The 27,652-nt window shown below is 45.5% G+C and overlaps 1 protein-coding gene and 1 pseudogene across 1 annotated transcript; one reads left to right on the forward strand and one right to left on the reverse strand.

Annotated features, from left to right (window-relative positions):
- Positions 1–1,536: 1,536 nt before the first annotated feature.
- LOC131916461 (transcription initiation factor TFIID subunit 9-like) lies at positions 1,537–2,345 on the forward strand (annotated as a pseudogene).
- Positions 2,346–3,183: 838 nt separating this feature from the next.
- Positions 3,184–17,646, reverse strand: LOC131917921 (CMRF35-like molecule 2). The gene is made up of 4 exons (XM_059272080.1): positions 17,540–17,646; positions 8,026–8,373; positions 7,265–7,373; positions 3,184–5,801 (listed from the first exon to the last, which is right to left on the reverse strand). Exons 1-4 carry the CDS (start codon positions 17,577–17,579, stop codon positions 5,675–5,677), a joined length of 624 nt encoding a protein of 207 aa, XP_059128063.1. The 5' UTR covers positions 17,580–17,646; the 3' UTR covers positions 3,184–5,674.
- Positions 17,647–27,652: the final 10,006 nt, after the last annotated feature.

The following is a 27,652-nucleotide window of genomic DNA, read 5'->3' on the forward strand; positions in this document are numbered from 1 at the left end:
GACCAAGTCATCGTATGTGTGGTGCAGCTGGATGAACAGGGAACTTCCTCTGCTGCATAGATTCAAGGCCGTATCTGAACTTAAAAGATGGGTGGGACTCTTAAAGTGAGAGGCAGATAGACAGGACAATAGAGACAGATGCAAACTACAGAACACAGCAAACCTCTCTGCTCACCCAGTACATATGTGAGTGCAGGGAATCATGGGAGAGGAGAGCAACCAAAGGCAGGTTGTCTGCAGTAACAAGAGAGCACAAGGCAGCCCAGGCTAGCCCAGTGGTGAGGGGCACTGCTAAAGGCTCAGCCTGGGGCAGCACTGCTATGAATTCAGAGCAGAGATTTCTTTGGTCAGGGACATCTGTCACAATGGCTACTGGGGCCACAGGTGTTTGCAAAGAAAGGGGGAGTTTGGGTTTGAGGCAAGGTCTCATGTTGCTCAGTCTGCCTTGATCCTCCTTCCTCCAGCACCAAAGTCCCGGGATTCCAAGCATTCACCACCATGTTCAGTGTTAGGAGGGGCTGAAGACTGAACCCAAGGTTTCATGAATGCCAGCAAGCGCTCTACCCACTGAGCTGAATCCACAACTTCTTATTTTGCTTTTATAAGACAGAGTTTTGCTGTGTACCCCAAGTTGTCTTCAAACTCTCTCCAGTGTGAGCCTCTCAAGTGGTGGGAATCTGCAGTTGGTTTAAATCCAGAGGACAAGTTGTAATGGTCAATAGACATAGGTATAGTGTATGTCTGGTATCAAATTCATGGAAGGAAATTTTAAACACACACACACACAGAGGGGGGGTGTTTATGGTGGTTAATCTTCATTTTCAGCTTGACTGGCTTTGAAATCACCCAGGAGTCTACCCTGTAGGTGTGTCTGTGAGGGTGTGTACAGAGAAATTTGAATGAAGAGGAACAACCAACCCTGAATGCAGGCAGTTCTAAAAACTCTAGGCTGAGGCCCACAAGATGCTGATTGAAGAAGAGATTAAGAGCCACACTGCCATCTACTGGCTGAAGCTGTCCCAGACCACCCAGTTCAAGGCAAAGGAAAATTGATCCCGATGAGTAATGGAAGTTTAAAAGAATTTGCAACCAGGACATTAAACTGCTACAGAAAAGGGTCTTAATCTAGGACCATCTCATTGCTTATTATAAGAACAACAAGTTGCCGGGCGGTGGTGGCGCACGCCTTTAATCCCAGCACTCGAGAGGCAGAGCCAGGCGGATCTCTGTGAGTTCAAGGCCAGCCTGGGCTACCAAGTGAGTCCCAGGAAAGGCACAAAGCTACACAGAGAAACCCTGTCTCAAAAAACCAAAAAAAAAAAAAAAAGAACAACAAGTTTCTGGCTCCTCCCTGGCAAGTGAGTTGGGAGTGTGAGCCAAGGCACCAGCTGCATACAAAGAAGGACTATGAAACTTCCTGCTCACTGGTACACCAGGGGTTGGAAAAGCCACAATAGGCAAATAATTTGCATCAAGATCAGGACTGAGTGCATTAATGTGGGTCATTTAGCTCAACAAGTCTGATCACCCGATATCATGGAGTCTGGCAAGATGGCTTCTCCCAAGAGCATGCCGAAAGATGCTGAGATGATGGCACAAATCCTGAAGGACATGGGGATTGCAGAACATGAGCCAAGAGTTATAAATCAGATGTTGGAGTTTGCCTTCCAATAGATATGTGACCACAATTCTAGATGATGCTAAAATTTATTCAAGCCATGCTAAGAAAGATACTGTTGATGCAAATGATGTGAGGTTGGCACTCCAGTCCCGTGCAGACCAGTCTTTCACTTCTCCCTTGAAAACCAGTCTTTCACTTTTCCTGTGAGAGGTTTTTTTTTATTAGATGTTGCAAGATAAAGAAATCAAATCCCTTTGCTATTGAGCAAGTCATACTCAGGTCCTCAATTGCCACCTAATAGATATTGCTTAATTGCCCCAAACTACAGTCTTTATTAAAAAAAAAAAAGGCAAGAGGAGTAACAGTTCCACTGTGAAGTGTTGGCTCAGTTTCTAGCAGACCAAGTAATCCCACACTAGGCACTCCATTCCAACTCAACTGTCTCAACTAAAGTAGGCATGCCAGTGTCCCTCACAGGGCAAAGGTTTACAGTACAGATGCCTGCTCCTCAGTCTTCTGCTTTAAAAGCTTTAATTCCTGCAATATCCGCAGTTCAGAACGTTCTATTAACGCATCATTAAATGGATCCAAAAACATTGTTATTGTTACTAATATGGTATCACAAAATGCAGCCAATGTGTCGGCAAATGCGCTAAAAAGAAAACTTGAAGATGATGATGACGATGATGATGACGACGACGATGATGACTATGATCATTTGTAATCTAACTGTGATGCATGTAACATGCATACTTGGTCTTGAATCCTTTGTACTGAAATTAAACAAGCATGTTAGATGTTTTAATGCTGTATTTTAGAAAATGGTATTCAATGAGTATATTTACTATGCTTTTTAATTGAAATGTTTAGTTGTAATAGAACTAGCAATGGGTTTTCATCAACTTTTATATATAAAAAATTAAAATTGTCATTTATAAAAAAATTAATAAAAGAACAACAAGACCTGAAGGTGTGACACCAAGGGCCCCAGTCACAAGGCAAGCAGAAGAGCTGAATCTATCCTGCTGACTGGTCCTCATCTCATTCCTGAAGGCCCATCTGTGCACCTTAGGTCAGTCCCCATGCCTGCTGGGAGCACCATATGGCCCCAGGCATACATCCACAGCTCTGAAGTCTCCATCCTCTGGTCAGAGGTCACAGACTAGCATCTGAGGTTCTGCATAGACTAACAGACACGTTCTGGTTTGCCCACAATAATTTAAGGGAAATTAGTTGTCTGTGTAAGTTCCACTGTGGGTGCTCTGTCCTTGGACCAGAACTCATCTTTTGGTGGCTCCATCTCTCCCTGGGCTCTAGATAATGTCAAACATCTTCCATTCAAATGTGTTTGATTGTTTTGTTTTTACAAATAGTTGGGTTATTTACTAGAAAACTAAACATAAACTCACTATATATCTTAGTAGTTGTGCAAGCATACACACTGGAGAAATAAATGCATGATCATATAAAGGAAAATACTTATGAATATGGATAACAGTTTTATTTGTAATGGAAAGGACCCAAATACTCCTGTGAACAAGTAGTTAAACTATTGTGAATTTATTCCATTTTACGATAGAATCACACCCAGTAATAAAGAGGAATGAATTATTTCTAAGTACATCTGCTTGTATGGATCCCAGAACCATTGTAACTTACCAAGCAGGGAGGAAAGCTGATCTCAAAATATGACATTGAAATGCTTCCATTTCCAGAACATTCTCAAAGTGACAAAACCGGAGTTGGAGAACACATTAGTGGTCTCTAGTGGACAGTCGTGGGGTAGACTGACATGAAGTAGATTTTGTGATGATGAAGCAATTCTCTGTTTTGACCATGATGGTCATTACATGGATGTACACATGGGACAACAGTGTATAGTTAAACACACATGTAAATGAACACATGTGAAAACCGTTGAGAACTGAGTAAGCTGCAATGCAGCTCACAATGTGCCGACACCTCTCACTACACACATACAGTACGCCCCTGCTAGGGGAAGCTGGAAGAAAGGGTCACAGGACTTGTGCATTATAGGCACGAGGTCTCTAGAGGGTCCAGTAACTGTGCATGTCAACTTCAGTGGCCCTTCATCCTAGCTCACTTCTGCCTTTTTACACTACCTTCTGCCTTGAAACAGTTATGGTTGGCGTGGTTTAAGAGCCTCCCTGGTCTCTGTCCTTGGTCCTGAACGCCTACCTCAGCGGCTTCACCTCCCCCCTCCAGAGCTCTGTTCTTGGTCCTGAAGCTCACCTAGTGATTTCACCTACCTCTGGGCACCAGCTAATCTCTCCCTGTTCCTTCCTCTCCAGCCCTCAACATTCTGCTAGCCCACGCCTCTAGACTCCTAGTTGACACCCTCTGTCTGGTAATGCAGTCATGCACAGAAAAACTAGGCTCTACATCATCCAAGCCCACCTCTCCCTTTCCCACGTCCAGCAGTTACTCCTATCTTACACTTAGACCCGCCACTCTCTGACTCTTCCTTGAAGATGATGCACCACTGGCCAGGTAAACTCTCCTATATTTCATCCAGGATCTTGGTATGCTCAAGTGTATCCAATGTTCAGAAGGAAAATGTAAGCAAGGGTTGATGCTGAATCCGTACACTCCATCTGAACTGTTAGAAGGAAGTCTTCACTATGCTGGACTGACAGACAGCCCTCACTCTAAGAAACTATGTCCGTGGTGTGCTCTGTCAGTGGGCAGAGCTTCCATGAAGAACTATCATCATGAGAGTTACCCCTTGGGTCTTTACATTCACTTACAATGTTCCTATAAATATGTCCTCTCTGTGGAAATGGGCATCACTAGTTCAAGGCAAGCCTGAGCCTGAGGGTGGAGAAGGAGGTCTGTCTGACATGAATGCCTGAGTGAATGGAGATGGTGACACTTGTAGCTAACCCTGTGAGGCCCCCCTGCAAAGAACATCAAGGAAGAAAATTGACAAGCATTCAACAAATCAGCCTTTTTCTGAGCTGAGGATGTCCAGTGGATGCCCAGATGATATGATATCTCCTCACCACTGGCCCTGCATCTGTCTTTGAATACCTATCTTTATCCTTAAGGTGGTCTCAGCCAGTTTCTAAAGTGAACAAAGATGAACCCTAAGTTGGAACTATGCACAGGAGACCCCTGGGTTAGGAAATACAGAGTGACATCCGGAGCACTCACCACCTTTCTCTACTGCTGATCTGAGTAACCATAGAACTTCACTTTCAAGCTGATTGGCTATTTTCAGCCCAGCCAAGCATGTGCTGAACTCTGACGCATGCTCTCTGGTCATGGGACATAAGGAGGCTTCAAGATCATGTGAGCTATAAAAATCAGATGAGGTTTAAAAAAAAGCTGTGTTGTTGAGAAAGTGGGCCATGAAGATGCTCTGTCAGAAGCCAAATCCTCTGGGATTGTTCTAGAAGAGGGGACATGGCCTGTGATCCAAATCTATGAGGGATGTGTTCCTCGGGAAACTCTTCTTTGTAGGAAGGAGGTGATTGTTGCCATCAGAGACAATGACCTGAGATGCTTTTATGTCACAGAGATCAAGGGGGCTAGAGGTGCTCAAGAACCTTCTAGAGGATTCTTACCCTTTGGAGCTGACATGATAGCAGAAACCAAGAAGTCTGGAGAAAGGAAAGGAAGACCTCCAAGACAGGGCTCAGGGGAGTCTTGTTTCCTTTTTTGGGTCAATGGAGGATGTTTGAGACTGAGTCTTGTTATATAGCCCTGGCTGTCCTGGAACTCACTATGTATACTAGGCTAGCCCTGAACTCACAGAGAGCCACCAGCCTCTGCCTCTCCAACACTGGGATTAAAAGTATGTCCCAACCTTGTTCCCTCTTCATGCTGAGGACTCCACAGGAGTCTGATTTCTAAGACTCTCAGATAACCAGACCCTCCCTTAAGACATGGGAATAGTGAAGTCCAGAATCCAGGCACTGCTGCCTCCATGCAGAATCAATCCAGAGTCCAGTGTGTCTCTCATCCAGTCTGCAGGGCTGAGTCCCTCCCAGAACATTCCTGGGATGCTTCACTTCATAGCTCTTGGGCAGTTCACTCTAAATTTCCCCCAGGGATCTTCTGAAGCCTGTTCACCCAGAAGACAGCACAGAGCATGCTCAGAAACAGGGGTAGCTTCAGGAAGACCAGGACCTGGAAGTGAATGCTGCTGAGCAGGGACCTGTGGGCATGTGGGGATGGAAAATGAGTTCAAGGGGAGGTTTCAGGACCCATCTGTCTCATCCCACATTTCCTCAAAAGCCCAAATGACCCAGAATCAAACTAGGAAATTACTCAAGGAAGTCTGCCCTTGTGGTCCCACCACACTTCCTCCCCACGTCTCTTGTTGAGAGGTGACTAGTGCAGAGAGGAAAGGGTTCTAGGTAGACACAGTTTACTAGAAGCAAGGCCCAGAGCTACCTACTGTCTTCCAGTTATTAATTGACGTTATTAGTGGTGAGGCAGATCTCATACAGTGCAGGCCAGCTTCCTGACATAGTTACAACTTTGAACTGCTGTGTCTTCTGAGGTCAATTCCCTAACGCACATTACAGATGTGCACTACAGCACCCAATCTATGCAGCTCTGGGGGTCGCACCTTGGGATCTGTGCATGTTAGACAAGCATTGTAGCAACTAAGCTACATTCCCAGTCTCCAGGTGACTTCTTGAAACTAGTTCTTCTGAATTTCCCTCCCTCAGGGCCTAAAGGCACTGTCTTAGTCAGGGTTTCAATTGCTTCAACAAAACACCATGACCAAAAAGCAAGTTGGGGAGGAAAGGGTTTATTCAGTTTACACTTCCACATTGCTGTTTATCACCACAGGAAGTCAGGACAAGACCTCAAGCACAGCAGGAACCTGGAGGCGGGAGCCAATTCAGAGGCCATGAAGGAGTGCTGCTTACTGGCTTGCTCCCCATGGCTTGCTCAGTCTGCTTTCTTATAGAACACAGGACCACCATCCCAAGGGTGGCACCACCCACAACGTGCTGGGCCCTCCCCTGTCCATTACTAATTAAGAAATGTCCTATAGCCATATCTTATGGAGGGATTTCTCAGTTGAGGTTCCCTCCTTTCAGTTAACTCTAGTTTGTGTGTCAAGCTGATATAGGATGAGCCAGCACACGCTTCATAGCCCTTTCTGAGTACCTCTGGGAGAGGAGGAAGAACAACTGAAAACTTCAGCCTGGAGCTGGGCCTGCTCCTCGTGAACAGCTCCTGGGAGCAAGAACCCCAGCCGAACAAAGAACTTTACATCTATTTGTTTATTGTGGGGTTCGGAGACTGAACGAAGGTGACAAGCGCCTTTACTCACTGAGTCACCTCCCTGGCCTCCAACGATGACCTTTGAAGAGTCTACACAGAGCTAGGACTCCAAGTCTAGAGTCCGGTGGGGATGGATAGAAAAGAGAGGGATGAATGGGAAAGGTCTGTGAATCTACCAAACACAGACTCTGCCTCAAGCCTGTGTCCCTCGAAGCCTCCTCCACACTTGGCATCCACATGCAGGCTTGGAGAACGTGGAAGCTGAGATCAGAGGGGGAGGAAACATCACTCAATAGTAAGGTTTCTTCAATGTGGGTGACACTACCGACCCCCCGGAATCCTACAGCTCCTGACTCTCTCCAGGCCTTGGACCCTTACCATAGTTGGAGGAAGAACAGCTCAGTGGTGCTAATCCTCAGCTGTCCAGTATTCACTAGTGGGAGGGTGGGAGTTGTTGCTGGGAGTGTGGTCTCCATGGGAGTTGTGGCTGTTGGAGATAAAGATACATATCAGGTCACTGCTTGATCCCAAGCCTGCACTAAATGAGTGTCTGTGTGGATCTGACATCACACAGAACCATACATTCACAGACGGTTTTGAGAAGTGCTTTAAACCATATCCTGGGTGGGGCTCTCAAGGGCTGAAAGGGCCTTCCTACCAAAAGACTGGCCCTATGTATCATCTCGGACTTTCCTCCCATCCCTAACTCTGCCCGAGGGAGGGCAGAGAGGTCTTCCAGGGTTCCCCCCGCTTGGTGAGAAGCCCAGGAGAGAGAGTGAAGGAACACAGCTCAGCTTGTGGCCCAAGGATCCTCCCAGAGACCGTGGAAGGTTCTCACTCATCTTTCATATGGGAACAATTAAAGATCACTTTAACGCAACACCAAGGAGGAATTAAATTGTCTCTCGGCTCGTCCTAGAGACATCAGGAGTTGGGTCATTTGTGTGGCCTATATCTCAACTGCCCCTCCTATAGCTGAAAGGTCAGCCATCTCTCTCTCCATGTCTATACCACACTCTCTCCCCAGCCCAACTGAGATGAGGGTAATATTCATAGGCACGCTTCAAGACAATGCCCACCCATGTCCAAAGCACAGACCCTTCCTAAAAGCTCTGTGGCTGGAGCCAGGATAGTCTTACCTGGGAAAACATGTACCTTTACAAGGACGGCTGGGTCACGTGACCATGAATCCCAGATAAAGAAAGTTTGAATCTTACACCAGTAAGATCCAGCATCATCTTCGCTGAGGTTCTCCATGGTCACTGTCATGGTGAAGTTCTCGGTGTGGTCTCTGATGGACACTCGGCCATTCTTCTTTTCTTCCCCGTTTCCTTTGGTTTCCACAATAGTTTTACATTTTGTGTCGTACTGTCCTCGACACCAGTATTTAAGATGGTTCTTGTATGATTTTCCATATTGACACTGCACGTGAAGAGAACCTCCCACGTAGCCAGACACAGAGCCAGGGCCCGTCAGAGATAGACAGCCTGGAAAACATAAGCCTGAGTCAAGACCTCCTTCCTGATGGGCCTGGAAGTAAGTTTTCCTGAAGCATGGGGAGATCCAGGAAGAGGACCAGGAGGGACATTTGGACTTGGGACCCGAACCAAAAGGACTGGAGGCTGTGGCAGAGAGACAAATAAAAACTTGTCCCCAGTGGACACTAGGTACCAAGTGACCACACAGGGAACCTGCCTTTAGGGACTGGTTAAGTGAAGTCAAGGCTGGCATAAAGTTAGGTTATATGCAACTCACTTCCTTTGGACTCATACCTCTGCATTCTGGATAATTCTGCATGCCAAACTTGTTCTTTAAAAATTTAACTTCTAAATTGCACGTGGTAGAGCCTTCCTAGCACTCAGGGGGCTGAGACAGGAGGATTTTGAGTTTGAGGTCAGCCTCATCTACATAGTGAATTTCAAGCCAACCTGAGCTATGTAGCAGACCATCTCAAAACAAACAAAAAAAAACCTGATTTATTTCACTATTGCGACCAGGCTGTGTGTGTGCTCTGACATAAGTTACTTCATATTGTTTAAAATATTTTTCCAGATGTGTCTTGCCATGAGAGACTATATATATATATATATATATATATATATATATATATATATATATATATATATATATATAAGTTTTTTTGAAGACAGGGTTTTTCTGTGTAACAGCTCTGTCTGTCCTGGAACTCACTTTGTAGACCAGGTTGGCCTTGAACTCACAGAGCTCCCCTGCCTCTGCTGCTCAAGTGCTGGAAGTAAAGGCATGTGCCACCACCACCCAGTAAGAGTCTATTTTTTTTAAAGATTTTTACATTTTATTTTATGTGAGGCATGCACGCCCACAGAGGTCAGAAGAGGATCCCTGGAACTACAGTTACAGATGGTTGTGAGCATCCATGTAGGTTCTAGGAACCAAATCTGGGTCCCCTGTGAGAGCAACAAGTGCTCTTAACCACGGAGTCCTGGTCAGTCCCAAGACTGCCCTTTGCAAGTAGCTTTTGACTCCATTTTGAGGATGGAGGAAAATCGCACACACCGGAATGGACACAAACACCAGCATCCAGCACCATCCACATGGCTCAGGCTGATACCTGACATATTTCTGGAAGTAGAAAGGGGGCACCCTATAGATTTATTGGGGGTAAACTGAGACCTTAGGGGTACATGGGCAGTACAGAGAGAAAGGGAAATTATGGGTACATGAGAAGGTGGTGGAGCCTCCTTGTCCTGGAGTCTGATTGGAGCCTCTCACCAGCAAATGAAAACATTCCAGCACAATCAGTATTTGCTGTAAAGGCTGCTGTCATAGAGTTGGTGTTCCTTTCATATTTAGATATTTAGTGTTAAAGTAGGAATGGCCCAGGCTTAAGGCTTGAACTTGACCTTGGGTGAGGTTTAATTCCTTTCCTCATGCCCAAGAAAGTGGTATCTTAGAGAAACCCTGCCTTGAAAACCCAAAAACAAACAAACAAAAAACAAAGGTAGCTTTAGGTCTACTAATAGTTTTGCTAAACCTTATTCCCTTGAACTCCAAGCCCAGCTAAGCCCTTCCTCCCTAAAGTTGCTTCTTGCCAGTTGTTACAGCATCAAGAAAACTAATACATTGTAGCAGCGCAGCCAGCAGGAAGCATCCTGAGCTGTTTCTTGAACATACAAGCTTTTCTTGATTCTAGACACTTCCATAGCCAGTCATCACTCACCAGAGCTCCTGAGGCTGACTACCAAGGTCCAGCAATCAAAGCTCCCTTTAGTTCACCTAATTAACAACCCAATTAAAATTAAATACCTCATCCTCACACAGGGTTTCCCCCTTTACCTTTATAAGTCGCCTTTGGCCTCTGTACCACATCTGTCTCCCCTCTATCCAGAGGCAGTCCTTTGTCCCCCCAGGACAAATATCCCTCCCCTCTTTCCATCATCTCCTTCCCCTTCTCCCTCATCACCCATCTCCTTTACCACCACATCCCAGCCCATTCTAACACAGACCTCCTCCCCTTCTTCTCCTCCTAAAAATGACACCTTCAAGGTCATTTGCTGCTGTTTTCTGCCTGAGTCAGAAAGCAGCCACTTTAATTTTTCTTTCCTGCTTAATGAAGGATCTTTCTATGAAAACAGGTGTTTGTGCCTAATCCTGGGTTCAGGAGGGAGCACCCGCTGAGCGTGGGGGTCTCCTTTAGGTGCCTCTTACTGTGTATCTGTAAAATGGGGACTTTGCTGCCTTCTCTGCCTCGTTCACAAATGGCTCGTAGACTTAAATAGTATTAACAGTCCCGATGAGATCATCTACTGTGGGCTCCATGGGCTGCTGAGAGCACACAGTACTCAACATTCTGCACTTCAATTATTGCTTCTTTTATTAGTTTTTCCATTAAAAATTATTTTATTCACTGGGCATAGTGATGCATGCCTTTAATCCCAGCACTCAGGAGGCAGGGGCACGTAGATCTCTGTGAATTTGAGGCCAGCCTGGTCTACAAACAAATAAACAAAAAACCAAACAAGCAAGCAAAAAAAAAAAACCCTAAAGACAAAATTATTTTACTCAAATTATGTTTTCTCGAAGAGAAGGCTCTGTGTGAGTCATCTTTGGAAGTTGGCGTGCTGTTCAAAGCCACATTTGCTGAACTGAGCATTTTAGGATGGACTTGGTGTCATCTCGACTGGAAGACAGTGAATGACAGAGTGAAGGTGAACGTTGAGCAACATCTTTTGTGTGGAGTGAGAGCCTGAGTCAACTGAGAACATGGCAGCACCGGCTACAGGAGTCTGGGGAGCCAGACCGTTCGGCAATTTCACCCAGATTCCAATCTGAGCATTTGTACAATGTTCATGGCTCCGAATGGGGATTGCCTTCTCTCTCCAGGCTCCTCGGCACCAGGCAACGGGTCCTGGTGGTGCTCTCAGCACCTCCATGCAGCCAGGGGGGGCATCTCAAGCCACAGGCCAGGACTCTGGTAGCTACTGATCTAATCAAACCTAAGAACCTTCCAGAACTTGCAGGAGGGAACCTGCCTCTCCACTACATAGCAACAGGGCCAGGACAGAAATGCCTTTTGTGTTTTTGTTTTTGAGATAGCGTTTCACTATTTTAGCCAAACCAACCCTAAACTCAAGATCCTCTTCCCTCTGCTTCCTGAGTGCTGAAATCACAGGCATGCGGTATCAGACCCAGAGCATTATTTTATTTAATATGATGTCCTCAGGTTCATTCATGTTTTGATAAATGTCAGTACTGATTTGAGCACTGCAAAATGTGTGCACACATCAAAATAACATTGTACCCCATAGTGTGTGCAATCATCATGTCAATCAAATAAAATTCTAATAACATTACAAACTTGAAAGTGTGAACTATAAAATATACAATGAATAGAAGTTATAGTTTCTCCCTGGAGGGCCAGGACCCAGAGGCTAGATGGCCCAGAGACCTAGGATAGAACCAAACATGACTGGAGAAAAATGAAATGTCGCCGGGCGGTGGTGGTGCACACCTTTAATCTCAGCACTTGGGAGGCAGAGCCAGGCAGATCTCTGTGAGTTCAAGGCCAGCCTGGTCTACAGAGTGAGTTCCAGGACAGGCGCAAAGCTACACAGAGAAACCCTGTCTCCAAAAACCAAAAAAAGAAAAAAGAAAAAAGAAAATGTCAATGTAATGATTCCTAATGATATTCTGCTAATACTCACAGATTGATGCCTAGCCCCAACAGTCATCAGAGGGCCTTTATCCAGCAAGTGATAGAAACAGATGCAAAGACCCTCAATCAAACATTAGGCTGAGCTGGGGAATCCTGCTAAAGAGAAGGAGGAAGGATTGTAGGAGCCCGAGGGGTCATGGGCATCACAAGAAAACCCACAGAATCAACTAACCTGAACTTACAGGGTTCACAGAGACTGAACCAACAACCAGGGAGCCTGCATGGGATTGACCGAGGCCCTCTGAATATATGTAACAGTTGTGTAGCTTGGTCTTCTTGTGGGACTCCTAACAGTGGACGCAGGGGCTGTCTTTGATTCTTTGGCTGGCTTTTGAGATCCTACTCCTCATACTAGGTCTCCTTGCCCAGCTTTAATACAAGGGGAGGTGCTTAGTCTTAATGCAACTTGATATGCCATATTTTGTTGATGTCCATGGGAGGCCTGCCCTTTTCTCAATAGAAACAGAGGAGGAGTGGATTCGGGGTCCAGAGGGGAGATATGGGAGGGTCTGGGAGGAGAGACGGGAGAGGAAACTGCTGTCCAGAAGTAAAATACATAAATACATTTAAAAAAGAAGTTCTAGTTTCTCATTAACTTTTTGTTTATTTATTGGTGGGGGGCACAGTATTCATAGAGGTCAGAGGACAACTTCAGGGAGTCAGTTCTCTCCTTCTGTTTTGTGGGCTCCAAGGACCAGACTCGAGGCTCGTGTGGCAAGCAGTTTCTCCCGTGAGCCGTCTCACTGGCCCTAACTTTGTTCGTTTTATTTTGATTTTTGTTGGTTTTTTTTTTTGGGGGGGGGTTGTTTTTGTTTTTGTTTTTGTTTTGTTTTGTTTTGTTTTGTTTTTGCTTTCTCTTTCTCTTTCTTTCCTCCTCGTTTTTCTTCAGACACAGTCTCTCTGGTAAGCCAAAGCTGGCCTCAAATTCACAATCCTCTGTGCGTGTGCCTACAGGTGTGCACCACCCTGCTTGGCTATTTCTATTGGTTTTCTACCAGAAACCACTTCCTTTCTCTTTGCCTCTCCCCGCTTGCTCTGGAATTGTCCCTTCTGTCTTTCTTTCTATCCTTTTCTCGTTCCTCATTCTCAGGCTCATGATATAAACCCTGGTGGGTCTCCTCCATAAATATAAAATACCTGCCTTTCCCCAAACTGTCTTTACAGCCTTGGGTGGGTGCAGCGGGTGGAGGAGGGGTTATGAAAGTAGAAAGTGGGTGGGATGCCAGGGCTGAGATGCAGGAGAGTGCACTTTGTCAGTACAAATTGCTTCAAAGTTGAAATCTAGGCATGAGCACTTGCCTGCCCAGGTGCAAATATACCCTTGGTGAAAAGGTAAATGAGTCGGGTGGTGAGGCCAGCTAGCTCCTGAGGATGAGTGAAAAGGGGTTCCTGTTTTCAGTTAACTGTACTGAACTACTGCACTTGGGTAATTTTGTCAAATGTAAGCAAGCTTACTCAAAGAAGCAGGAGTGGTCCTGCTTCACGGTGTTTAAGATTCTGAACACACAGTAACAGAGCCACACTAGGCTTCCTAGTCACACAGTCTCATGTCAGTAGCAGCACAGAGACTTGTCTCCCAACAACTGCCTGTGAGACAGAGTTGGCTGCTGGCTGCCAAAAGCTTAGCAGCATGGTGGATTCCCGCCCCAGTACACAGAGGTGTCTCCAAGCTATGCAGTACACTGTGTGGTGGATTTAGCTTTTACTCATATAGACAAAAAGGATTTATGGGCCAGCTTATGCTCCCTGATGGCAGCATGGACCTCAGAGTTAGCAGGATAAGCGTGACCCTCCTGGGTACCCCCACCATGTTGAAAAGCTGATGTGGGCAGAGTCAGTAGCCAAGGCTGCTGGTCCTAGCCATGTAGCTTAGCAGTTTAAAATCTCTCCTGGTCAGAGAAAGATTATAGATTCACAATGAGACAGATTCAGATGGAATAAACTGTTTACAGTATGTGTAAAAATATACATAGGCTTGGAAGAGAGAGGAAAAGGAGGATAGACAGTTATATAAAGAAATAGAACTGGTCAGTGGCAGTGCATGCCTTTAATCCTAGCACTCAAGAGGCAGAGCCAGGTGGATCTCTGTGAGTTCTAGGCCAGCCTGGTCGGTCTACAGAGCAAGATCCAGGACAGGTACCAAAACTACACAGAGAAACCCTGTCTTGAAAAGAAAGAAAGAAAGAAAGAAAGAAAGAAAGAAAGAAAGAAAGAAAGAAAGAAAGAAAGAAAGAAAGAGAAATAGATAGTTTTAAAAAATAAAGTCTTCAAAGAGACAATAAGAATAATATAAAAAGTAAGCCATGTAAAGATAGTCATCTATGATAGTCAAACTTATAGTCATGTTAGTTAAGTTTTCTAGGCATACATAGATATATTTTGATTAGGTAAATAATCTTCAAAGTCTTCAAAGACCTATAGAATAAGGCATTTGAAATGTTTTAAAAACTTAGACTTTCTGGACAGTGAGACACGTCTGCTCCTGGCAGCACCAATTACTTCCAAGAGGAGGATGGGCATCAAAGACACTCCATATGGGGTTTATCTTCTTCTTGGCAAAAATAGCCATTTGGGCAAGAAATTGCTCTTGCCTGGACTGTTGATAATATGTTGTATAAACTGGACATACAGGAACCATAGGAAAATGACCACTGAATTTACCAAAACAAGGTGAAATGGTCCTTCAGATTCCTGCTTTGCAGAGGAGACTGCCAGACATTCTACAGGACACAGGGAAAAGTGACTGAGACTCTAGACCTATAGGCTAAAGATGGATGCCCCAACATTACAGAGGAACTTTGGGTGACTCAAAGCAGCTAGCTGTCTCTGTCATTCCAGATTTTTGGAAGTTGCTTACAATGCTCTTCCTGTTTACTTAGGTAATATATCCTTCTGGGGTCTTTGATGTTGTTGAAGACTAGATAGTTATAATTGTAATTTTCCTTAGTTATAATAAAAGATAAATTAGATATGAAACTTTAGACTCACAAAAACAGGATAGATGATAGAATATTTTCTTTAATTTTGACAAATACAAATAGACTAGATATTGTAATTGTAATTTTTACTTGATAATTGTTTGTTACATATAATTTTACTATGTTAAAGCTAAAACCTTCCTTTTTGATTAAATAGAAAAGGGGAAGTGCCGGGGGATGTCTTTCTGTATGCTGTGAATATGTGTCTTTCCCATTGGTTAATAAATGGACTGTTTTGGCCTATGGCAAGACAGCTTATAGGCAGGCAGAAAATCCAGGACAGGGACAGGAAAAGGAGAGGCACAGGCAGAGAGGAGACACCAGCCACCTCCAGGAGAAGCAAGATGTAAATTACCGGTAAGCAATGGCCACGTGGTAACTTATAGATTAATAGAATGGGTTAAGTTATAGGAGCTAGCTAGTGAGAAGCCTACCACAGGCCATACAGTTTGTAAGTGATATAAACCTCTGTGTGTTTACTTGTCTGAGAGGCTGTGGGGCAGGCGGGACACAGGAAAACTTCTGACAACAGCCCATAGTCATCTCCTGTAATCTGGGACAAGGTAGCTCCAAATATCATTATTTCTGCAATCCACTCCAGTAATTACAAAATCTCCACCACACATTCCAAATTGTATGAAGAATATATCATCACCATCACAATCATCATCACCATTATCATATTCACCATCCTTACTACTATAATTATTATTATTATTATCACCAACAACAACAACAATAACAACAACACTACTACAACCACCAACACCTTCATCATCATCACCACCACCACCACCACCACCACCACCACCACCATCATCATTATCACCTTCAATCAGGGCAATTCAAGCCCCTCCTAAGTATAACACTATGCGTCTAATTGTCTTACTTAGCCTAAAGATCTAGATTTTGTTTTGTTGTTTGTTTGTCGTTTTGTTGTTTTAAACAAGACTCTCATGTAGCCAAAGCTGGCCTCGAACTGGCTATGTAGTTAAGGATGTCCTTAAGATCCTGATCCTCCTGTCTGTCTCCCAAGTGCTGAGACTACATGGGTGTGAAGCAACTCCTAGTGAAAGATCTAGATCCTGAAGGTGTTGAGGGATCTTGGCGGTCACCCAGTCTCCTCTCACCTTACTCGTGAGAAAGCTGTTTGGGGGCCATCAAGACGTCTGGGTGGCTTGCTGTAAACCTAGCTGCCATAGTTAGGTCCCTAGAATCCCCACAAAGGTGGAAGGAGAGAACTGACCACAGAACTGGCCTCTGACCTCACATTTCCACCCACAACCACACACACATGCACACATGTAATAAAAAAAAAAAAAAGGAAAAGAAAAGCAAACTGTGTGAGCAGAGTCATCCAACTGGTCTCATCCTTTAAATCCTGGACTTTAAATTCTATGTTCTGTGAGGGTACATTATAAAAAAAAACAACAGCCAGGCAGTGGTGGCACATATGTTTAATCCCAGCACTTGGGAGGCAGAGGCAGGCAGATCTCTGAGTTCGAGGTCAGCCTAGTCTACAGCGTGAGTTCCAAGACAACAAGGACTAAACAGAGAAACCTTGTCTTGAAAAACAATAACAAAAAAAAACATAAAAACTTATCTGTAAGGAAGAGAAATATTCTCTAATTTTTATCCTCAAATATTTCCCATAGAAAAATGTGTTTCCCTCATTTTTTGTGTTTTTTAAGACAGGGGTCTCACTATGCAGACCAGAGTAGTCTTTCGCTCATAGAGATCCACCCTGCCCTTATCTCCCAAGTACTGGGATTAAAGGCATACACCACCGTGCTTGGCCTAAGTATCTTTTAAAGGCAAGTATTTTTTTAAGGCAAGATCTCACTATGTAGCCAAGGCAGGCCTACAACTTGCAAACCTCCTGCCTCAGCCTCCTGTGTGCTGTAATTACAGGTACACGCTATCAGACCTGTCTATGCATTATTTCTTACAAACCTTTCCAACCTCTTTAAACTAGACTCCAGTAAGACAAAGCCATTGCTACTTCTGTACTTTCCATAATCTTTAAGATCTCTATCTGCACTAAATATAAATTATTGCTTTTCTGTTTGGCAGCTGTTCATCCTTCAAGACTGACTTCTATGAAGCCTCAATGAAGCTTCCATTCCTCTGAGAGAAAAGCTGGGGGATCCCTGGTGTAGTCTACTTCTACATGAAAGCTCCATGTTGTAGCAGGTCCAACACTATAGTAAAATTACTTGACTGCCTCATTTAAATAGGATTTCCTCAACTGAGGGCCTTACTTACAGTTGCAATATTCAGAACAATGCAGGCTTGCAGTTGCTACTTAATAAAGGTTTGTAGAGTCCATGGATGAATGTCAGATTATACAGATAAAGAGATGGGTGCATGGATGTGTCCCCTGCCCCTCTTCTGCTGACTCCTCGTTTCTGGCTTGAACTCAGAACTCCTCCTCTTCCACCCTCGGAAAAATTAGGTTCACAGACCCGTAGCCCCACTCACCTTGAAGGCAGAAAAGGAGCAGACCTGGGCACAGCCACATGCTCCTGCCTTGCTGGGTGCTGCCTCTAGGAAAATCCAGGTGGCCGCTGGAATCCAGATGTGCGTAACAGAGCCCTGGCACCCACCTTCTTGTTCCACTTTCCTCTGTATTTTTCTCTCGTCTACTTCCTTCCCACTCTAAGCTACTTCCCAGTTTAAAAAAAGAGGAAGATGAGCAAGAGCCACTTCAGAGAATGAGCTGATCCACCACATGTAAGCCTGCACTAAAGAAAGCACGGTTTTCACAGCCGAACCTTCAGGAAAGCCAGTTGCTATGTGTGGACACTCCGGTCCAGGAGATCCCTGTTCTTCCCACTCCATTTCCTGATTAGTACACTTCCTACCACATGGGGATTGGGGATCCAACTCAGGTCATCAAGCTTGGCAGCAAGCACCTTCACCCACTGAGCCAGCCTCCCATTTCCATCATCGGCTAACAGTGTGCCTCTGAGCCTGTTGTGGAATCCTTCTTCCCTCCAGTCTCCTCATCTATGAAGCAGAATAATCGTGACAATTCTCTTGTTGCTGCCTTTGCTTGTTCATCATTCTTCAGCAATTTCATGTGTGTATAGTGTATTTTATTTTCACTTGCTTTACTCACTCTCAACTTCCACTCCCACCAAACCCTTTTCTCCTTCTTGACAAGCCCCCCTCTTATTTCCGTGGGTTTGTCTGTTTGTTTGTGTTTTGTTCTGTGACTCACTGAGTTCAATCACGGTTGCCTGCATGAGCATGGGGTGGGAGGCTGTTTACTGGAGCACAGACAAGTTCCCTCTCCCAGCAAAATTGTGATGATTCTTTTTTAAGAGTTTATGCATTTTTATTTTGTTGTGTGTGTGTTTATCTGAATGTATGTCTACACACTACATGTATGCTTGGTGCCCGCAGGGGTCGGAAGAGAGCAAAGGATCCTCTGGAGATAGAGTTACAGACAGTTGTGAGCCACTATTTATGTGCTAACAAGGGGAGATTTCAGGTCTCCCCACCAAGAAGGTTTAACCAGGGAGATAGCTCATCAGTTAAGACCACCTGTTGCTCTTCCAGAAGACAAGGGTTCAGTTCTCAGCACCATATGGAATCTCACAATTGTCTATAAGCCAGTTCTAGGGGATTCAATCCTTCTTCTGCCTCTGTGGGTATCAGGCATGAATACAGTGCATATATATATATATATATATATATATATATATATATATATATATATATATATATATATATACACACACAAACAGATCAAACCAGTCTCCAGCTCTTTCCATTTGGCTGTTTGGTTGTGTGTGTGTGTGTGTGTGTGTGTGTGTGTGTGTGTGTGTGTGATCTGTGTCATCTGTGTCATCTGTGTCTCTGTGTGTGTGTGTGTGTGTGTGTGTCATCTGTGTCATCTGTGTCATCTGTGTCTGTGTCTCTGTGTATGTGTGTGTGTGTGTCTAGGTGTATGTGTTTGTGTAGCTGTATGGTTTTCCTTACCTAATCTGATTTCTAGAGTTGTTTATTTAAACTAAAACATATTACATAAATGTCTGAAATTCTCAAAAATAAATTAAAATTTTGTAAACAAAACCAAGCAGTTTTAAAGCAAAAAACCAAAACCAAAATGGAAGCTTGGTGTGGTGGCACATGCCTGTAATCCCAGCATTCCTAAGGTGAAGACAAGAAGATTGCCATAAGTTTCAGGGTCAGCCTGGGCTACAGAAGTAAGTTAGGGGCCAACCTAAGATACATAGCAAAACCCTGTCTCAAAAAAGAAAAAAAAATCAATAAATAAATAACAATAAATAGAATGGGAGTTAGCAAAGGCAAATATGATTTAAAGCCCACAAAATAAGTCTAATATGACATCATCTCACTGTACCCCAAATTCCATAGGCATCAGTAGGTTGGGTACATAAGAGCTTCCCCCAGAGGCTCCAAATATGGGAAGTCTCTACAAATTGCAGACCCAAAGTTTTCATCTGCAGTGAGTCAAAGTCAGGGGTTGAAACTGTAAAGGGAAAGGCCAGGCTGTGAGCAAGAGCTGGTGCCAGGGGGCCAACGGGGAAATGGCCTTGGGCTGTAGCAGGGCGGGAAGGGGAAGCTAATGAGGCACGACAGGAAAGATGCCAACAGCTTAAGCCCCTGCCAGATGAGGACTAACAACTGAGTTCCCCGCTACAAACTGGGATCCTCGAAGGGTCACTGCAGCCACAGACAGCCAGTGAGGGGGCCCGTGGTAGCACTGAGGTATCTTAAGAGAGTCATGAGCCACTAGAGAGTCTCCCAGAAGAACAGACACTTAGGGCCAGCGAGACGCCTCAGTGGGTAAAGGTGCCTGTTGCTCAACCTGAGGACCTTAGTTCTTGCCTGTTCCAAGGAAATACCTTCCTTGATAAGGGAGAGTGGGAATTGAAAGGTTGTTCTTACAGGGCTGTGAAGATGGCTCCATCAGTAAAGTGCTTGTCATGAAGGAATGAGTACCTGGGTTCAAATTCCCAGCACTCATGGTAAAAAGCCGAACATAGCTGTGTTTGCCACACAGTGGGAAGGCAGAGAGGCAGGAGGAACCCTGAGACTTGCTGGCCAGCCAGTTTAGCTGAATCAGTGAGCTCCAGGTTCACTGAAAGACCATGTCTCAAAAAATAGGGTGGAGAGCAGTTGAGGAAGACACCTGCATTGACCTTTGACCTCTGCATGCGCACATGTACACACATACACACACACACACACACACACAGCCACTCTTGCCAGCTTTTCAGATTTTTTTCTTTTATTATGGAAAAGCCATAGAGGACCAAAAAAGGGGAGAAATTCATAAAGAAAGTGTTCAGGATAGGTATGTTGGCACATGTCTTTAATCCCAGAACTCAGACTCGGGAGGCTGAGGTGGACAGGTATCTATCAGTTCAAGGTCAGCCTGGTCAATATAACAAGTCATAGAATGGCCAAGACTACACAGTAACAACCCATCTCAAGATAAATAAATAGAAATAAAGAGGTCACCTGGGAGATAAAAAGATGCACATAGGGTCTGGAGAGATGGTTCAGTGGTTAAGAGCACTGGCTATTCTTCCAGAGGATCTGAGTTCAGTTCTCATCACTCAAATATGGCTCACAGCAGTAAAAGTAAGCACTTGGATCCCAGCACTCAGCAGGCAGAGGCAAGTGGATCTCTGTGAGTGCAAGGCCAGCCTGATCTACAGAGCAAGTTCCAGGACAGCCAGGGATACACAGAGAAAATCTGTCTCCTAAAAAAAGGCACTTGGGCCCCGAGCATGAGAGGTTGTAGATCTCTCTCTCCCTCTCTCTCTCTCTCTCTCTCTCTCTCTCTCTCTCTCTCTCTCTCTCTGTTTTTACAGAGAGTCTGGTGAAGAGGACAAAGGCTGGCTTGATAGCATATGCCCCATCACTGAAGGGCACAGTTCTCCCTTCTTGACAGGACTATGGCTTGCAACTGCCAAACTTTGCTAGGACTAGGTAGGACAGTTCTTCAGAATTCCCTGCTTCACAGGAAAGTCTGTCAGATTTTCTAGGCCTGTAGGCCAAAGATGGATGCCCCAACATTGCAGAGGAACTTTGGCTGACTGTCCAGATAGCCTGATGTCCCTGCCATAGATAACATTTCACCCTTCTGGGTTCTTTGATGGAGTTGAATATTAGATAGTTATAGTTATAGTTTTCTTTAGTTATGATAAAAGATAAATTAGGTACAAAACTTTAGAGTCACAAAGATAAGATAGATAATAGAGTATTTTCTCTGATTTTGTCAAATACAAATAAACTGGGTATTGTAACTCTAATTCTTACTTGATAACTGTTTTTGTTGTATATAATTTCACTATGTTAAAATTAAAACTTTCCCTTTTATTTTAATTAGACAAAAAGGGGAAATGCTGTGGAAACATTGTAAAGAATTTTCATTCAAACTGGTTTAATAAAACGCTGATTGGCCAGTAGCCAGGCAAGAAGTATAGATGGGTCGACCAAATTAAGGATGATGGGAAGGAGAAGGGTAGAGTCAGGAGTCACCAGCCAGAAGCAGAGGGAGCAGGAGATGAACATGCCATGCTGATAAAGGTGCTGCCATGTGGCAAAGCATAAATAGAAATATGGGTTAACTTAAAATGTAAACGCTAGTTAGTGATAAGCCTGAGCTATTGGCCGAGCATGTATATTCATATATAAGCCTCTGCATGTTTATTTGGGACCAAGTGGTTAAGACAGGAAAATATCCGATTATAGGAAACTGGAACTTTTAGCTTCCCAGGCAAATGGGAAGTATAAGGAAGCATCACTGGGAAACAGGAAATGGTTGCACATCAGATGTTTTACCACCTATGGCTGTAAGTCCTGACTGGATTTGCAATAACCTAGAAGACTCATCTTTGGGTGTGTCTAAGAGGTGTTTCCAAAGAAGTTCAACTGAAGGGAAAAGATGCTCCCTGAGTGTAGGTAGCACCATCCCTTGGGCTGGACTCCGAGACTGAATAAAAATGGAAAGAGAATGGCTCATCAGATAAAGGCACTTGCTGCCAAGCCTGAGGACCTGAGTTCAATCCCTAGGAACCACACTTTATGCACCATACTACACACACACACACACACACACACACACACACACACGCATGCATGCGTACACGCACACGCACACACAGCGTGCACGCACACGCACAGGCACACACACAATCAGCAACCCATGATTTTCTTTTTATTTAAGGGAAAAAGGAGAAAGCTAAGCCACCACCAGCACTCATGTCTCTCTGCTTCCCACCTGTAGACACACTGGCTAGCTGCGTCCACTGTCATCACTCCTTCCCCGTCAGGGTGAACTGCATCCTCAAACTGTCAGCCACAGCAAACACTTTCCTCCCCTGAGATGATTTTGCTTGTGCTTATCCCAAGAAAAGAGAACAAATTAGGACAGTGTTCACAGCTCCAGGGTCTTCCAGCAAGAAAGTGTAAATCAGAAGTCCAAGGCCATCTGCCAGAACGGACTTGCGAAGTCTCCAACAACTCCCTAGCAGCCCTCAGTGCCTATCTGCTGTGTTCCCCATGCTGCACGACAGCTCCCTGAGAGCACACCAGGTGTAGCATTCCGTTTACCCTGGGCTTAGCCCGTTCTCACGTAAATGAAGTTTGGCTATGTCTTTCCATAATACTAAAAGCCCAGACACGGCATCTGAAGATCTCCCACGGGGCAAGCCCGCTCTGTCCTGCTGGTTGTCAGCCTCCTGTGGCCTCCTTTGCCTGCCCTTTCCACAAGAGTTAATCAGTCAACATTGCCTTCCTGTCTCCACTGAGATTCCCCGGTGTTCAGAGCAGCTGAGATCTCTCTGTGCAATCAGTGGCCCCGCTATGTGCCACCAGGCTTGTGTGTGTTTGGAACTGAAAGCACAGTCTTGCTCTCCCCACACACACCTGTATTGTCCCTGGACCTCTGGACAACCAGCCTGGCCGGGTGGCTTTCCTTGCGTCTTTGATGAGCAGAGATCCCCTGCCCACCTAAGGCTGGAGCCCGAAACTCTGTACTCTCTTCCATCTCACCCTCTCACTCCCTAAAGCAGCCCCACCCCCACACACTCTCGCCCCATCCCACCAGGCCAGGCCTCCCCCACTGACCCAGAACCAGAAGCATCACCCTGTCACTCTGTCACTCTGCCTCCTCTGTGAAAACTGGGGCTGGGCCAGGGGCTCCTGCCAGCTGGATTGAGACGCCCTGATTTTCTCCTCCACACTCGGGTTTTGTTTCTTCCTCATCTCAGGAGTAGAAACTACGGCTTCCCAGAAAAAGAGGAACTGCCAGTAGGAAAACAACAGAGGACATTGTGGCTTTGAATCTAATAATAATTAACATAGGGCTCCCAGTTTCTAACGGGTGGCACCCAGCTTCCCCAAACAGACAGGCCACGCTTTCATGCATCATTGAGTTCTCAAATGCATGGGCAAGCAGAATTATCTGCAGTCAGGACATGGCTACTGGGGACTGAACTCAGGTCCTCTGCAACAGCAGTATGTGCTCTTAACCACTGAGCCATCTCTCCACACTAGCAAATGTTGGCAAAATATTGCTGACACGGCCTGTGTAGCATACATTATTGTTAACTGCACAGCCTGTCAGTGACTGGTTTAGTTAGGTTGCCACTGTGGACCTGAAGGTGAAGAGAAACGTAGGTGTCAATGAGCATCCTGGTAACAGTCAGACAGCACCCTCAGATGCACAGTGGAGGAAAGCGCAATAAGGAGAAAGGTAAGGAAAATCAGCAAGAGACAGAAAAACAAGAAAACAGGACTACTGGCAGCAGGAAGCCCTTGGCTCTCTAACAAGAGCTCAGCAGGGGCTGAAGCAGGCCTTCTAGCCTAATGGGGTGGGTCACAACCGAGCAGGCCCGAGCAGGGGCACCTTCAAAAATGCTAGGGACAGGGAGGGCAGACTCACGGCATGAGGACAGGAGGGTGGCTTGCTCTTTGCTCTCCTTTCTTCAGTCCCCCTGTGACCCCTGTCTCCACTCCAAGCAACACCAGCTGGAAGGCTGGCCCCAGTAAAGCCATCAAGAGACTCTCCCTAGTGAGAGGGATGCTGAAAGCGGATCTCAAGCCAGAGACACCTCTATGTCAAAGACATCTGTACCAAGGCAGGCCACAGAGTCACCTGGTCCACGCCAGGTCTCCAGAGGACACTGCAGACCACAGCATGTCAAACTTCTCCCAGCCCTTCTGCCTCTGACATCTGACGTTCTCTTCCCAGGAACCCTATGGACCATTTGTTCGACACAAATAAGCCCCGGGGGTTAGAATGACTTCAAAAACTATCACTTCCAAGCTCTTATTTGTTTCATTTATAGCTTTCCTGGAATTTTTTTTAAAAACTGCTTTTCCATCTGAAATCTATTTTGGGGTTGTTTTCTGTAAATTTCTCCAATAAAGGTCTCTTTGGGGTTCTTTACTTTGGCCAAGAAAGCTTTCTTCTGATGCCAGAGTTCATTGGCTGGCTCTCTGAAGGCCAATGGAGTGGAGCATGTCAAAAGCAGAGCCAATTTAGAATGTCTTTTTATATCCCTCTCACTTGTCGATGAAGCATCTCAAGCCTGGACTTAGAGCTCTGTAGCAAGAGATGACACAGATACACACAGCGCATAGGCCTTTAGACGTGCCCCATGCGGCCACGGATGAATTGTTGTTTGTGAAGTATGTATTAAGGGACCCCCAGTACCACGTATGGGGTGCTACAAAGTGGGCAAGGCAGCCCCCAGCCCCTGTGGGACTTGCATGTAGCAGGCAGAGGCACACACGTCCAACCATAGCACCATGTGACAAGGGCAATAGAGACCAGAGGAGGGATGGGGGAGGCTGAGAGGAGACAGTGCTGAACTACATGTCAGGAGCAATTAAGAGCCAGAGTGGACACATGGAAGAAACTGTCTCATCTCTGGACCTCATAGCTGGGTAGATGGAGCATGCTTGAAATCCCAGAACTAGGGAGGCAAAGAGAGGAAGGTTCAGGGTTCAAGACCACTCAGGGCCAAGAAACCCAAGACCACTCAGGGCCACAGAGAGAGTTCAAGGACAACCCTAGGCTCCATAGTGAGACCTCATTCACAAAAAAACAGGGGAGATGGGCCAGCAAGATGGATCCGTGGGTAAAGGAGGTTACCACTAAACCTGACAATCTGAGTTAGATCCCCAGGGCACACATAATGGGAACAGAGAACCAATTCCTCCTTCAGGTTGTCCTCTGACTGCCTATGTGTGCACACAGGCACGCACGCACGCACACACGCGCACGCGCGCACACACACACACACACACACACACACACACACACACACACACACGGGCGCGCGCGCGCGCGCGCATGCACATGCATGTTTATTTGTTTGTTTTTAATGTTTAAGGGGGGGTTAAAAACCACTGCTCATCAGCTCCTGGGGACCACAGCCCTTTCTCATACAGCATGCACGTTCCCAGTCAGGGGCCTGGTTTGACTCCGGGCAAGCACCTCACCCAGCCTGGTGCCTAAGATATGCCAGTGTAACACGCACTGGGACCCTGCTCTACCAGGAGAAGGTTGCTAGATGGTGCTGCCTCCGGTCCTTCCCAGCCTTCACCTCTACCAAGCCATCGTTGGATAAGCCCGTCCCTGGCACCACTGTCTGACTCGCCCCAGAGGAGCCCAGCAAAAGTGGTAAAGCTGAGAAGGTAACACCTCCTGAGCCTGTGGTTTCCTCGTGAGCTGAGGCTGAGGGGCCCGGTCTTCAGACCACCCAAGGCTCTGCTCTCCAGTCCCCAAGCCCACCTTTCTGCAACCCAACTTGCACTGCACCAATGAACGTGCACACTCAAACGTGCACTTCAATGTCATGTGTAACACATGCCCATAAAGTGGACAGACACACAGATCCAACATACCAGTACACACAGAACTAAAACCAAAACATATTCATCCAACAGGCACACACACACATCTGATATCCTGGTTCAAAACATGACAGATATGACATGAATGCATGTAACAGATACCCAAGACACGGTCATATTTCCATCCAGTGTGGTTGGCCATCTTCATGGTCAATGGGATTTAGAATCACCTAGGAGACACACCTTTAGGTGTGTTTGTGAGGGTATTCCAAGCAATTTAACTAAAGAGGGAAGACCCACCTTGAATGTGGCCAGCACCACCCCAAGAGCTCATGTCCCAGACCAAATAAATGAGGAGTGAGCTGAGCACCAGCGTGGTCTCACTCTGCTGCTTCCCAATTGTGGCTACAATATGGCTGCTCATGCTCTGCTCCATGCTTCCTGCCGTAGCGGACCAAATCCTCCAAACAGGAGCCCACAATAAACCTTCCCTCCATTCTTAAGTTGCTTCCATCAGATATTTTGCCACAACAATGAGAAAAATAACTAACACAGACCATAGGACACACAGGACCCCAACACACATATATAAGAGAAACAGAAAAAGCACACAGGGCTGTTGAGATGACTCGGTGGGTAAAGATGCCTGTCACCAAGACCCCCAGGACCCACATGGTGGAAGGAGAGAACTGAATCTCAAAAATTGTGCTCTGACCTACACACAGTGTGGCATATATACTTTCCATGCTACATGAATGAACGAAAGTAATAAGTTTTTTATTTAAATCACAGATGCACACAGCATACACACAGAGACAAAAAGCAAATGAGAATTCAGCACACACGAGCACAACAGATACAGACACATACGAATACACACACAGCCAGGTGTGATGGTGTATGCCTGTAACTCCAGCACTGGAGAGATCGAGGCAGGGAGATTTTGTATTAAGGCCAGCCTGGGCTACACAACCAGACCCTGTCTCAAAAATAATAATAGAGTCGGGCAGTGGTGGCACACATCTTTAATCCCAGCACTCAGGAGGCAGAGGCAGGCTGATCTCTGTGAGTTCAAGGCCAGCCTGGGCTACAGAGCGAGTTCCAGGACAAGCTCCAAAGCTACACAGAGAAACCCTGTCTCAAAAAACCAAAATAATAATAATAATGATGATGATAATGATGATGAGATGATGATGATGATGATGACGACGACGACGACGACGACGACGACGACGACAATGATGATGATGACGATGATGATGATGATGATAGGATGGGAGAGGTGGTATACCCACCTTTAATCCCATCACTTAGGAAGCAGAGGCAGGTGGATCTCTGTGAATTGAGGCCAGTCTAGTCTATGTATTAAGTTCCAGGCCAGTCATAGTGAGACCTTGTCTCAAATTTCAAATAACAGTAACAATGATGATCACTATAATCATAATAAGGACCTGTGTTTTCTGAGACTGCTACTGTATCTATTATCTCATTCCATGTCGAAAATCACTTGAAAGAAGAACCAATTCTTACCCCATTTTGCACAGGAGAAAACTGTATTGTAGAGAGAACAAATGATCCACACTGAAATGAGAGCCAACATTCAGCCCAGTCAGAGTCCAGTGCTGGTCCCTCCCCTTCCGAACCCCACATCTTCGGTCAGTTTATTCACAAAGTCTGTGGCTGAACCAGGACCACGAAGGCTGACGAGCAGACACCCCAACCTCTCTCTCTGTAAGTGCTCTGAAT

Source organism: Peromyscus eremicus, chromosome 8a (genome assembly GCF_949786415.1).
Source record: "Peromyscus eremicus chromosome 8a, PerEre_H2_v1, whole genome shotgun sequence".
Taxonomy (NCBI): Eukaryota; Metazoa; Chordata; class Mammalia; order Rodentia; family Cricetidae; genus Peromyscus; species Peromyscus eremicus.

What these genes read in the sequence shown, in the direction of transcription:
- LOC131917921 (XM_059272080.1), bottom strand. Translation starts at nt 17,579, where the DNA reads ATGTGGCTGTGCCCAGGTCTGCTCCTTTTCTGCCTTCAAG. An exon ending in AAAGGTACATGTTTTCCCAG is followed by an intron (nt 7,374 to 8,025) that starts GTAAGACTATCC and finishes TATCTCCAACAG; the next exon opens with CCACAACTCCCATGGAGACC. An exon ending in CTGTTCTTCCTCCAACTATG is followed by an intron (nt 5,802 to 7,264) that starts GTAAGGGTCCAA and finishes ACATGCCCACAG; the next exon opens with GTCCCTGCTCAGCAGCATTC.